The sequence below is a fragment of the Nesoenas mayeri genome (assembly GCF_963082525.1).
Source record: "Nesoenas mayeri genome assembly, chromosome: 3".
NCBI classification, from domain to species: domain Eukaryota; kingdom Metazoa; phylum Chordata; class Aves; order Columbiformes; family Columbidae; genus Nesoenas; species Nesoenas mayeri.
Genome location: NC_137544.1, coordinates 67,216,232 through 67,230,756, shown reverse-complemented (window position 1 = coordinate 67,230,756; position 14,525 = coordinate 67,216,232). Strand labels below are relative to the sequence as shown.

General features: G+C 38.5%; 1 protein-coding gene across 1 annotated transcript in view; it reads left to right on the top strand.

Annotated features, from left to right (window-relative positions):
- MTHFD1L (methylenetetrahydrofolate dehydrogenase (NADP+ dependent) 1 like) overlaps nucleotides 1-14,525 on the top strand; it is a gene marked incomplete at both ends in the record, with an annotated part of 146,005 nt that overhangs the window by 43,880 nt on the left and 87,600 nt on the right. Inside the window, 3 exons of the mRNA XM_080341821.1 lie at nucleotides 1,181-1,283; nucleotides 4,625-4,701; nucleotides 8,145-8,285. Coding sequence (XP_080197947.1) covers nucleotides 1,181-1,283; nucleotides 4,625-4,701; nucleotides 8,145-8,285 — 321 coding nt within the window. The remainder of the gene's footprint in view (nucleotides 1-1,180; nucleotides 1,284-4,624; nucleotides 4,702-8,144; nucleotides 8,286-14,525) is intronic.

Genomic DNA, 14,525 nt, shown 5'->3' with positions numbered 1-14,525 from the left:
ACCTTTCTCATTGCCCTGCTCCTTAGCTTTTTTGCTTTTTTTTTCCCAGTAATTATTAGCCCAATACCTCCTTACCTTACCTCCTCTCTTTCACTGCTTCTGTCCTAGTCTTTTCTTTGTCTCCTTTTCCACATCAGCTCTGTGTCTTACTTCCTCCCATCTGCATCCAGATCAGTCAGCTTTTTTCTTACTGCTTAGATCCAGGATAGATATTGTTGAGACCCTGGGAGGGCTGGGCTACTTCCTTTGCAGTCCCAGTGCCCAGCCCTCCTTGCAGCAGTTGAAAGTTATAAAAATGACTGAAAACTTTGCTTTCAACTCTCTGTGGAAAAGTACTCTGAAAAAATATATCTGGGCAAATGCCTTATATGCCAAGCAGGAGGGATGAGCACTGAACTCAGACTGCCATCCCCCAGTAGAGATGCTAGTGGGTTATTGCTCCTTTCTCCATCTGCCTATTTTCATAAAATTTGTAAGAAACTATCATCTCCTAACTATGCCAGATTGGATTACAATTGACCAACAGATTAGAAAAATATTAATGCAGGACTGGCTGTTGAGGACATAAGCCTTTCTTTGTTAAAACTAGGGTGAAAAAATCTTAGGGTACTAAGTGTCAAAACCTGCAAGGTGTTCTCAACAGCTTTTTGCCCTTCTTAGTGCAGTGGGAAATGCCTCAGGTTTGTTGTTGCTGAAATAGTGAAACTGTAAAAGCCAGGAGGTATTGGCTTATTCATTAGAAGTGACTGAGTTTATGGATGATGATGGGGTCTTAAAGAAGAATTTTTTTATTTCATTCAAAGTTGATTCACATAATACAATGCATGGGTCTTTCAAAGATTTCCACTAGCTAGAGCAAGCAATTAATTGTCTTTTTATTAGTAATGGATATAGTTGAACTTTCTCTTTGTTTTTTACATTAAGAGTTTCCTCTGTGTAAGAAAGAGATTATTCATTTAATGGTCTATGAGTGTTTCTCCTTTTTTGTTTCATTTCTCCGTCTACATTTGCCCTCATTTTAGTTACAGGTGTTTGCCTGTGTGCCTTTTTTTTAAGTAGTTTTGTCCTGAGATGCTTCTTTCTAAAATGCTTGCTAAAACTGAGGGTGATAAGCCAGAACAGCTGTACCTTTTGAAGCCAAACACACTTCATCATGTTTCTTTAACTTGTTTTTGCATAGAGGCTGGGAATAAACAAGACTGATCCTGGGACTTTAACAGAAGAGGAGATCAGCAAATTTGTGCGCCTTGATATTGACCCATCTACCATCACATGGCAAAGAGGTACGTAGTCAGAAAACCTCACTACAGGTTGGATTTAATCATAATTTATTTCCTAATTTGCTTAATTGTACCTGAATCAGACCTGTTTCTGCTCTCTGAAAACAAGTGGGAAATGGGGGTGCATAACAAATTTGCGTGCAATATGTTGCTCTAAACTAGGTTAAATATCTGCAGTAACTCAAGAGACTTCGCTAATATTCTGAAGGATAGGTTGCTCTCACAGTTTAAGTACATCCCTTGTGTCTCTCACCTCAGATAATGCATCTTAAAACATGTGAAAGTGGCTTTTCTGTGCATTTTAGAAATCTTATCCATTCTTTTCTTAACTGTGTCTATTATGGTTTTAGATTATTTGTACTTACTCTACTTTATTTAGGTCCCTCATCCTCCCCAGATCAGCAGCCTCAGGGATTATATGGGTTTTTTAACTGTTGAGTTGTTTGCTTTGTCAGAAAGAACTGATGAAAGATGTGGTACAGTTTCAACTATGTATGCCAAGCAAACCAATATCCAATCTCACATGCTTAGACAACTCCCCTCCGAATTTTCCAGTTCTAGTGCTGGGTTAAATCTCAGTGCTTACTTCAACTTCGGTATCTCTTTTCTTAAGCAAGTAAACTCTGCATAAAGTTTTGAGCTAAATTCTGTTGGATTTTATTTTCTTCTTAAGTTTTCAAACACTAAAGTTATTAGTTGAAAATTATTGTTAAATGGAATGTATTGTGATGCTCAGAGAAAAACGGTGGATTTGTTGCAAAGTGGGTAGCCTTGGCCATGCTTTACTGTGTCCATTGTGTGCGTGTCAGATCAGATATTTTTCTCAAGACAATACTGGGAGATGTGGCATAGGATTTTTTTTTATTAGTTACACAGTGCGCCTGCATGGAAGAGACCTGTATTAGGATGAAGGAATAATACAAATATTTAGTGTAATATGACTCATCGATTTTATCAGCGTGGGTTTGGGAGGAGGCAAGATTACTCCACTGGTGTTAACCTCAAGTGAGTTATTTAATTCATCTCATAAACATTAGTGAAACTTTTATTCCACACAACTCTATATGATGTACGTATCTTAAATATTTCAGAAAAAAAAAAAATGGTTTAGGACCATTGCAGATAACTTGGAAAATATTTTGCTTGAGGCTGTTTCTGCAATCCGTGTATCTGTTAAGCTTGTGATGTACCAGGGAATTTGTAGGGCAGAAGAGAAAGCTATCAGATTGTCTGAAAATTCATTTAGTCAGGACTTGTTTCCTTAGAAGTGTCACAAGTTTAAAGTTCATTATCTTCTTCTAGTAACTTGAACAGGTATAACGTACTGGAAAGAAGGAAAGTTTCCCCCTACTTACCTTTTCCATGGTATTCAGATCCTGTTTATATCTTTAGAGGATAAGGAAATAGATACATTAAACCTAACACTTGATTGAACCTAAACTTTGCTGAAGTGTTTACTTTGGGTGAGGAAGAGGGAAAATTTGGAGATGGAAAATTTGCTTTTGTGGCAAAAACAATTATTTCATATTTTACCACTTCTAAGTACAGCTGTTGGAATCTTTCTGGAGAATGAATTCTGACCATGGTGAGAAAGCCAGTGTGTCCTAGTGACCATCAAGAGTTGCAGGAGTAGTTATAATTTCATGGGAAGGGTGTTCAGGTTATATGATTCCACTAGGAAGGGCCAGATAAAAAAGCAGCCCACTGGCTGTCCAGGCTGGTGGGAAGGCTAATTACCACTATGAGCAGTGCCTGGGTAGGCAGAGAAGACATTTAGGCTGCTCTTGAGACTGAGCTTCCAAAGAGGAGAAACGGTAAGTTTGTGCTTGAGAGATGAGCTTGCTATGTGGCTTCACAGTGGCATATGGTGCCACAGCTTGGTACGAGGCTGCTGCTCTGGACTGGGCTCTGTTCTGCAATTTCTGCCAGCGCTGTAGTATTCTAGAGCATGACTGTATATAAATAGCAACCAAAAAGAGTTAGCCAGATGTGTGCTGCACCATCCCTTAAATGGAATTCCTGAGGAAATTAGGGGCCTAAATACCATGTAGTGGGAAGAAGGCATGTGTGGTATTTACAACAGCCTCATGAGAAATGACCAAGAAGGGGGAAGTGGCTTAAGTCTTGCTTTCCTTCCAGCTCACTCACAACCCTGAATTCTGGTTGTGTACAACCAGGATTCAAAGTCTCTCTTGTTCTTGGATAATTACGTCATCCTTTTCTGTACAGACAAATTTGTTAATCTGCAAAAGCACCTGGAAAAGTGGGAGGAGGTGATTTCACTGAGCTTCAGTACAGACAGCTTCTCTGGAGGTTCCTTGATTCTCTCCCTCTAAGTAAGAGCTCAGATCTACATCTACCAGAAGATGGACTTGATTGTGAAGCTACAGGCTGAACTGATCAAGAGTACCTTCCACCCTCCCTTTTAGGGTTGATGCAGATTGAAATCTCTGTAGGGCTCAAGAGCCTGTAGGAAAGAGGGAGCCTGTTTTTGCATTCTGTAGAGATTGCCACTCCTGGGAAGGAGAGATTTTGGAGTTTGGTCTCATTTTCTAACAAATAGAAACATCCTCCTAAAGTTTCTTCCTAAGAAACATCCCGATCAGTTCTCAGCAGACAAGAGTACTCTTTGATTATTCTCAGTATTGCTGTTTGGTTCCTACAAAAGCACACTTGAAGTTGAGTGTCATCAGTGCAGAACTGGAGAACTTGGCTTGCGATGATTGTTAGTGAAGTTAGCAATTCCATAGGATGGACATGCAAGGACATGCCCTTGCAATACCAAAAGTGTGAGAAATACAATTGTCTGAAATTGAAGTTGTGTTAAAGAGCAGATGGTTGGTCTTGGCAGCTGAAAATAAACTTCCTTTTAATGCTGTGCAGTTGAATGTGGAGTTAGCTACTGTCACGTGCAAGTAAGTGACTTGTCTGGAAGAAGCAATCTGACAACATAATCATCCTTCAAAAGAAAAACAGACCAAGTTTACCCTTTATCCTGCAGTCTTAAAATCAATTCTTAACAGATCAATGACAAAGCAAATGTTTTGAGGTAGGTCTGAGGTGCATTGTACCTACTAAGACAAATTTTTCTGATGTAGGTAAAATATTAATTTATATGTTAGCATATTAAGAATTTGTTAATCTAATACTGTTCAGAGACATTGTGTTTGAGCTATTTCAACCTGTCATCCAATGGTGTCAACTAGAAGGGAGAAATCAAGTCAGTGCTAATGCTAACATGTGGGAGCGGTTGAATCTTACCTGTGTAATGAGGTGTGCCTGGGAAAATCCAGATCCCTGAGCCATTGTTAACATTTGTTGCTTTTGCTATTCCCTTATTTCAGTGGTGGATACAAATGACAGATTCCTGCGCAAAATAACAGTTGGGCAAGCAAATACAGAGAAGGGATTTGTCCGTCAGGTATGTAAAGGCAGTTAATGTATCTCATCCTGGACAGACTTTGCTTTAGAGGCTGAGGGGGGTTTCTGCAGTTCTTTCAGTATACTTCTTCGAATTGCAATGCTAACATCTGTTGTTGCTGAGCAGTATTCTCGCAGTTAAACTGATTGTGTTAATGAGTAACTGAGTCTGAAGTTTCAGAAATAGAAACCAATGCATATTACACGATGTGTTGAAAAGACTTGAAAAAATTGCAGATGTTAGAGGTTCAACATTATCATCCTATGGGTACAAACGGTGCCCTTATGCCCTCATAAGGTTAATTTTAATGATTTTTCTTACTTTTTTCAGTCCCTTGAACTGTTTATATAGTATTTATGTCATTTAAATTACATTTAAACATAATATTAAGAAACTGGGGGAAGGGATGGATCATGTTGTTAGTCCCATTGGTGAGGACGGAAAATTACCATTAGCTTTTTATTCAGAGTTTTCATTTCCCTGTCATGCATCTCAGCTTTGGGATCTAAACCGTAAGAACTTTGAGCATGTGCTTAATTTTAATATGTGAGCTTGAAGGTGTAGTTCAGAAAATGAACATGTGTGTACTTTTCAGCAGTGTAAAAAGTGAACCCCTGTTACTATATGAGAGCTTCTGGATGTTTATTAAAGAACTTACTGGTAAATTGGAAGCCAGACTTCTCCAATACTATCTGAACAAGTGCTCCTGGTGTCATGTGGGTAAATGCATTTCTGAAACAATGCCGTGTGGAACAGCAATGCCAGGTGGAAGAAACACATTGTGATAACGTAGAGTTGCTTCTAACTCAATGAAGATATTGTAATCTAACATTCGGAATCATGAAATTCGTGAGGTTCTGACTATTTTGAGGTGAATAGCTCTTATGGTAGAGATAAAGCTTTAATGCATTTTGGAAATACTATCTTTCATTTTTCTTTGTTATTTCAGACCTCTTCTAGGCTTTGTGCCTAAATAGACTAAATAGCACTAATATTTTTGCTCAATTCAGCAGTTAAAACAGTCAAATTGGAGATAAATGAAAAGAGAAATCATAGAATGGTTTGGGTTGGAAGGAACTCTAAAGATCATCTAGTTCCAGCCCCCCTGCCATGGGCAGGGACACCTTCCACTAGAAATGCCTACTTGTTTTGGTTTTGAGCACACAGGGTAGAGACTTTTGTGTCTATTACTTACAGAAACTCAATATTAGCTAATACTCAACTCTGATAATGGGCTGGGACCACAAAATATTATACTTGATACAAGTTCCTTCAACACTTGAGCTTTTTTCCTATGTTTAGATTTGTTTCAGTGACTCAGTGTGATTATTAGCTTTAAGCCAGGTTCTGCCAGCCTTATTGTGCAGTATTTTACCACCATAATTATGCTACTGAGTTAAATGTGGGTTGTTTTATTATAGAGCACTACTTGACATATGGCTGTCAAATGTTGCTTCTGTACTGTTTTGGCTAAAAGGACCTTGATGCTTTCATTGTCAATATGTTGGACTGGTGCATATCCATTCACATTTTAACATGGACTCAGTGACCTGAGAAGTAGAGCTAACAGTTAGGAAAATTCATTTCAGAGCCTAGCCGGAGATGCAGAGAAAGCAGGACTTCATAGTTAACAGATGCATTTTATAAATATTTGGAGTGATGTTCTAGCACTCTTAAAATCAATGACACCTGTGTAAAATGGCAGAGCACAGCAGGCACAAAAGTCTGCATTTTAATGAGCAGGGATGCTGTGGTTTTTAAAGAGTATTACATGACTGATGCCCTTGATCCTGCAATTGAATCCATGTGGGTGGATCCTTTCATCAACAGAGAACTGACTTTACAGCTAAGGCTTCTGTCACCACTTCGTAGGTGCATAAAAGTTATTAGAGTTAAAATAGCACCTGCTACCACAGTCTTTTGTGCTTGTTTTTTTCAATTAAATAATATGTCAATCTTTGAGCATCTACCTGGGATTGTTTTTCCTGTCCTTTTTGGTTTATATAGAAAAAACAATAATAACTGGGTTTTTTTTAGTGTCCTGATAAATATTCTGGTAAATTTAGATAATATTGCAGTATATAGGTCGAGCATAGATTTCTCAGGCTTATTTCCTCTTACAAATGCTGCAATGACTTACCAGGGACATTCTTAACTCCAGAAAAGATAGTAACATCCATGTCATTGCAATGCTAACAATGTTCATTGTGTACCCAGCTATCCTGTTGTGTACCGAACTGCTTCTGGGGAACGCAGAAAATCTGCTTTGTAACTTCAGCATTTCAGTTGAATCACTATGCTGAAAATCTCAATTACAGGATTGTTTTTTCTTTTCTATGGTATTTATCTCTCCCTGCCTGTGCCCAATACAGAAGAGTGCTCAGGTGTCTTCAGAAGTTTCAACAAACACAAGTACACAGGGGTCAGCCTCAGGGCTGCTCTGGGCTGTTGCTGTCAAGACAGAATCTAAAAGCAGGAACACAGGTTAAAAAAAGGCAGAAGCTCTTAAAGTACTAGGCAAATGGTAGGAGCGGTAAGGTATATTTTAAAAAATTCTCTGTAGTTGCTTCTTAAAAACAGGGCTTTTTTTACATAGCTAGCAGTAGGATGTCAATTACTACTTTTTTGTACAGACTTTAATTGCTGGCGATGGAGAGATTACTAAAGAAGCTGCAGTTCTTGTTCACTCCCAACACTGCATTCCTACCACATAATACATTAGTGACGTTGTCTTTCTTCTCTGTTTATGTTCTGACAGCATGTGGTCTGGGATTTACTAATAGTAAATTAGTACAAACCTTGCTAGTGTGTTCTGCAAGCTCTTAAAAGTAACGACTACAGCTTAAGTTGTGCTGAAATACTGCACAGTATGGATGTATTTCTACAAGAGCAACAGGACTAATGCCATGTATAGTTCATGTTGGTTTTTTTTTTAACTTATATATTTGTTGATTAAAAAAAAGAGAGAATGAAGATATATTTTACATTATCATAGGTCAGGCACAAGACCTAGCAGCATAGAATGATCAAATGTAACAAGAATGTTTTTGAAACCAGAATAAAAAAAACTTTTGGAGAGCATTATAGAAAAAAACCACAGTGCTGTGCTCATGCCAGTAAAGTTCAAAACACATCTGGTGATTTTCTTTTTTGCCACAGAAAAAAATTCTTGGTCCTTCAGGGAGCTTCTGCTAAGGATAATGTGAGCCAAGGGGCTAAGCAGTCTGCAGGCTTGGTCCCCAAGTAAATGAAGTGTAACGGCGAACATAAATGAGTGAATATAAACAAAGTGTTTTAGGTTACTTGAGTCTGAGTAATCTCAAACGCTGTGGGTTACAATTTAGAACTTGCTTGAATTCCAGTGTGAAATCTGTCTTTCCTGAGTCTATTCTTGATGATTCCCTGTAAGGATTTGATCCAAGATTCTGATTTCTGTTTTACAGGCTCAGTTTGATATTGCTGTTGCAAGTGAAATTATGGCCGTCCTGGCACTTACCACCAGCCTGCAAGATATGAAGGAGAGACTGGGGAAAATGGTGGTGGCTAATGACAAGAAAGGAGAACCAGTGACAGCAGAGGATTTGGTAATGTTCAGTACTGAGGATAACCTCTGATGCATTTATTTTGTCTCTTGAACCATTAGAAAGGCATGTGCATGCCAAGGATTTTGCTTTGAACAGCACAGTCAGATATCGAAGAAAGATCTTCTGGGTCAAAATTTGCTCACAATGAAAACAAGATGTAGAATTCATTTCTCCAACTCTCTGGTAACATCTGGTTTAGGAAGTCTCTGGTCTCCATAACCTACTTGGATACTTTTCTGCAGTTCTTAAGGCAAACAGATTTGGTGCTGGAGGGAGTCAGGGTGTAGGCTCCTATTTGAGAGAGCTGATAATGTTTGCTACTGTACTTGTAAAGTGTGCTCAGATGTTACAATGATAGTTAACACATGAATGCTTATACCACTAAATCAAAATGGAAACAAGATATTCTTAATTCATACATTGCTGACAGTGCTGGGCACAAGGTTATCTCTTCACGTCATTAAGACTTTTTCTTCCTTACCTTCATTAGTTAGTTTCCTCATTCTTTACTTCAGCTTCAATATGTACTTCCATCTAGCCCTTATAGCCAGGCTGTGAGTCAGTAAAAGGGAATCATTGCCTGGCAGAAAGGGATCTGGGGATGTTGACTGACAGATGGCTGAACATGAGCCAGCAGTGTGCCTAGGTGGCCAAAAAGGCCAACAGCATCCTGGCTTGTATCAGGAATAGTGTGGCCAGCAGGACTAGAGAAGTGATTGTGCCACTGTACCCAGCAATGGTGAGGCCGCACCTTGAATCCTATGTTCAGTTTTGGGGCCCTCGTCATAAGAAGGACATTGAGGTACTAGAGAGAGTGCAGAGGAGGGCAGCGAAGCTGGTGAGGGGTCTGGAGCACAAGTCTGATGACAAGCGATTGAGGGAACTGGGGCTGTTTAGCCTAGAGAAAAGGAGGCTTAGGGGAGACCTTATCACTGTCTATACCTGAAAGGAGGTTGTAGCATGGAGGGTGTTTGTCTCTTCTCCCAAGTAGCAAGTGATAGGACAAGAGGAAATGACCTCAAGTTGCACCAGGGGAGGTTTAGATTGGATATTAGGAAAAAATTCTTCACCAAAAGTGCTGTGAGGCAATGGAACAGGCTGTCCAGGGAAGTGGTGGAGTCACCATCCCTGGAGGTGTTTAAAAGGCACGAGTAGGCTTCCTGTGATTGGCACTATTTTACTGTAACATTACATTACTTGCATTCTGGCGTAATTGCCAAAGTAAGTGGATATCTTGCAGATTCATGGCACACCCTAAATACAGTAAATATAATAATGCTATGTTTTTATGCTTATTTTGTCATCTAAATATATCCTCATAGCAAGTGTGATATGTCTTGGAGACATGCTTTCTTGCCACCCTGCTGGCAAGGACTGCCTGCATCACACAGACTATGTGTATTTTCTCCTGTTTGTCCCTTTTATGTGGACATCTGCACAAACTTACTGCATTTTTAGAATGAGCAAATGAACAAGTATATCCTGTCTTTTCAGCAAAGACACCAAATCCACAAGCCAGGAATACATTCACAGCCTTAATGAATTCCAGTTTAATAAGGAAATGAAAACATAATATCTAGCTTTCCTGCATTTAAGATTGAAATTAAGAGAAGCATACCCAAATTTCCAAGTACCATTACAATTCAGAGCAAATAAGCTATTCCCAATTATGCAAGAGACCTGAAGAACCGCATTTAATATTCTGTCTGTTGAAGTTTTGATTTTCTTTTTCAATTGTATAACATTTGGATGGGGGTGGGGAATGAGTTACCTTATAATGCATATGCAAAAACTTTAAAATAATTCAGAGTTAAAACTATATTTTAAATACATGATTTTAATCTTGATGCTACTTTTGTATGAAGGTACTTTAATGTATTAATATTGCAGAATATTTAACTGGTCTTCATCCAACTAATGCTAATCAGCTTGATGGATGAAAGCAGTTGCTTTTCTCTAGTTTGTTTCATCTATAGTTGCTCTGTGGAAATAAAATGCTAGGGCTCAAATTTTGAACAGCACACAGAGAACTTGAAAATTTTTCCACTAAAATGAAAGAAGTGCTCAGCAAAATGTCTGTTACTAATTCAGTTTTCTTTGGCCCTTTTTTAAACAAACTTCCTACGCTTAGCATCTCAATCATTTGATAGTGTCACTTGTGTTAAACATATGTTTCTAGTTCTTCTTTAAAACAGTGTTCTATATTATACAATAGAAGAACTGTCCAGAAAAAAAATCATCACAGTGTCAAGGAGATAAGTATTATGACCATCTGCAGCTTCCTCTGCAGGTTCTCCATATTGTGCACTGGGAGGACTTGGGTGCATATCTTGATGGTGAGGTGCAGAAACTCCTACCTTCTTTGTTGCAGAGTGTGTTACAAATGAGGATGAGAACTATGGGAAAAATAGGAAGGTGATTTCATGGTTAAGGCAAGAAGTGCCTTTTTGGAGGGTTGAATTCTGTTCCTGTGTTTTTCACAAACTTAAGTCTGATGCTGTGTCCATACAAACTGATTCTTACAGTACATGAGGCACTGTACACTCCTCCATCTGGCTTGATACCCAGGAGCTAAAAAGCTGATATCTATGAAAAGCATGAAATACCATCAAGAACTTTGAAAGAGGAGAAATTATTTTATGTCGTCTAGGGTTCTTCTGGATTTTCTTCTGAAAACAGTAACAATTGTTCATTTCTGCAGACTTATTAATATTGGTGAAGAAGTCAGATGCTGTGGTGCTGGGATTTGAGAAATGTCATGAAAGGAAATTAGTCGTGGGTTTTCTTGCTAAGATTTCTCTGTCAAATTAAATACTGGTTACTTTGTATGAGGGTAGAGAGCTTGTAAATAACTGCACTGCACTTGTGAAAGTGTACTGTGTAAAGCTGAATCCTCTGCAAACAATAGCAGGAGATGTATAATCAAAGACCATACCATGTCAAAATTCATATATACAAAGAAGATAAATTTCAGTTCTGTTGGGTGGCATGTCATCTCTGTTGCTAGTTTCTTCCTACAGGTGGTCAGTCTATTTGGACAGCTTGCAACTAAATCTACTATTTCTAGACTTTAAATGGGGTATCTACTTTTCCCCCTGCTGCTAATGTTGCCTATGTGGTTACTGTGCTTCTGCAAGCCCAGCTTTTGACCTCTCTTCATAGGAACCGTGATGCTGTCTCTCTTCCTTGTATGTATTAGAAAAGGATTCCAGTAGGATCCAGGAAAAGAGACCTTTACTTGTGGTCCAGGTGTCCAGACTGTAGATCCAGCTGTTACACCCTTGGCTATACAAGCACACAGCACAGCGCAGCTAAAGCTTTCTGGGCAGGGCGGGGCAAGCCTTAAGCATTCACTAACGTGTATCTATGAACTGTCATTTTCATCTTCCCAAGGTTTATATCTTGAGCGAATTTTCAGATGTGGTCAGAGATTTGGTGTGAAGCTGTTCTCCTGAATATTCATCCTTGTTTTGAGCCAGGGTCAGGGAAGAGGTAAAGCTTTATAGCTCAGAAAGGAAAGATCTCAAGATAAGTGAACATAGGAAAAACAACATACATGGTTTTCGAATGCTCTTAATCCGAGAACAGTTCAATCCTTTTAGCTTAAATTTTCATAAAACAAAATCAAGTTTAAAAGGCTGAATCTATCATAGTCACTTGACATGGAACTGCAATTGTATATAGTTTTAACAAATTTTAAAGGCAGCTTTATCATGGAAAATACCACACAACCTGAATAATGAGTAGTGGTCGGTCCCACCTGTCACTTTAAAAAATTCTGAGGTTCATGTTTTATATATACTACCCAGACTGAATTTATGCAAGCTTAAATGTTTGACAATAGTCTTTGGTTCGTTGGAATCTATGTGAACCAGAACCACTAAACCCTTTCTCTATGATTTGTTTCCAGATGTACACACAATATACTTCACAAAAACACGATTGTTCTTAATTTTTACTTTATATGCAATATATTTATAATAATATAATAGTAAAACCTAAAGTACACATTGGCAGATATAAACCAGATGCAGAGGCAGGCTAGGAGTAATAGAAAAAAGATAAATTGAATATTTCATGAATTGAGAAGACTCCTTCCATAAGAGTGATGGATTAAATATCTGTCCTCTGCAATGGAACATACAGATGTCTTTGCCAAAATGTGGTGCTCATTGTACAGTATTTTTAAGACTGAATTGCTTTTTGACTTTTACGGTGTAGTAGAATTTTGATGGACACATGCCATATCTTTATGTGAAATTAAATGAGTATGTATGCCCTAGATCAGTATTTCAGCAGCTGTGAAAATTATTAAAGAAATATGTCACTATTTTTTTAAATAAGACTTCTTCTCAGCATACTTTCTTTGCCATGCTGTTAGGTTTCAATAATTCTAGGACCAAAACAAATAGCTTCATTTTACTTTTATAACTGATCTGTCGTCTGAATATATTTTGTTCTCTGATTCATCAGAAATATTGTGTACATACTTTAAACACAAGTGGTTGCAGTTCTTCTCAGCTTACGGTTTAGGGTTCAGTTTTTTACAGAACTGATATTGCAGAAAAATATTATTATTTTGTTAGAGACTATAGTTTCAAATGAAGAGGAGTTATAAGTATTTTTTTAGTTTTCTTATCAAGAAAAGAGTTTTTCTCTGCCTTTCAGTCTGTGTAACCCTTATTCATTTAACAGTAGTTACTCAATCACTTCCCTTGTCACCTGATGCTGGCTTTCATTTCTACTCTTGCTAGACTTCAGAGACTGCACCACTGGAAGTTGCTTTGAAAGTATTTTGGTTTTTCTAAGTTTGCCTTTCCTGTGTCATGTGTGTAATTGATTTTGTGCTCTATGATCTTTGCTGTCCTGGGGAGCATACCTGTTCTGACAGCTGGTGGATAGATGGAGAGGATATTATTTTCAGAAGTAGTTGGGATCAGTTCCAGGAGAGAACCCAGGAGAGTTGGGTGTCCATATACATTTGATTCAGAGTTCTACTTCTTTCTTCTGCCAGTGAATTAGTAGAGAGCTAATGATCCTTGGGCTCTCACATGCTTAATTGGTGTGTAAGTGTCTAAGCCTCTAATTCTTTTATAAAAAATTTATCTACCTTTGCTGAATTGGAAATGGGAACCTGATAATCCTTAAGTAGCTTTGAGAGGCAGATCCAGGACGCTGAGTGAGCTGTGGGAATTCTTTGCCAGCTACTTGGAGGATTTGAGATATGAAGGAATGAAAACTTCATTCTGATAGAGTCATGTCAGATAGATATGAAAGCCTTATTAGCTGCTTAGCTTTTAAGGGCCGTTATTGACACCTGTTTAAGCACCATGTAAGGCAGATAGTCGTGATGTGTCCTAATTGGGTTTTGCATCTTTTTTTCTTTGTTTTCAGCTTCAGATGAGAGTTGTGTCCAGAATGCGTATTTAACATGGGTGAAGTTTCCCAAAAAGTTAAAATGCACAGGAAGTGTATGGGACTTTTGCTTCACTATTTTTATCAAAGTGGTGACAAAGTATCAGAAAGGAAAGGAGACAGGATTTGAGCAATTATGGTCTAGGAAGAGGAAGGGAGGAAAATGTGTCCTGATTTTATTTTATATTTTACTTTTTCCCCAAAACCTTCTTTCTGGTCAACATGGCTTGGGCCAGCAAACGACTGTTGGCATGCTTACTTTGAATGAGCTGGTGGTCTCATCCAGCATAAAGTAGACACCAGAAGCCCCTAATCAGGTGGCTACAGTTAACGTGAGTTACCACTTGTCAGTCCTTAGGCAGGTTGCCCAAGAAGAGGATTAGGGCTGATCCGTGGCTGCTCAGGTAGATGTTAACCTTGCCATTGACCAGCTGGTATAAAGTTTTCCATTTGGCTTTTTTTCTCCAGAAAGCTGAATAGCTATTACAGTTGCCTTTCACATGGTAAGATTGTAAACTATCTCAGTGTTCATGTGCTGAAAATGATCAGCAGCTGTTTCTCTTTTAGTGTAGTGATCAATAGCTTATGTTATATGATGATGGAAAAACTGAGATACAGAAAGAAATTGTAAAATTAACCAACCTTTTCCTTGAGATATTTCTGTTACCTATTGCCTTCTAGCTAGTGTGTGTACCTGGTTCTGCTTAGTTTTGTGTTGCTAGCAACCAGTGCTGAGCATCATTTCCTTCAGCTGGGGGTGGACGGGGAAGAACTGGACTTCTGGTCTGAGAAATTCTGTCCCAGATGGCTGTGGAATTGATCAAA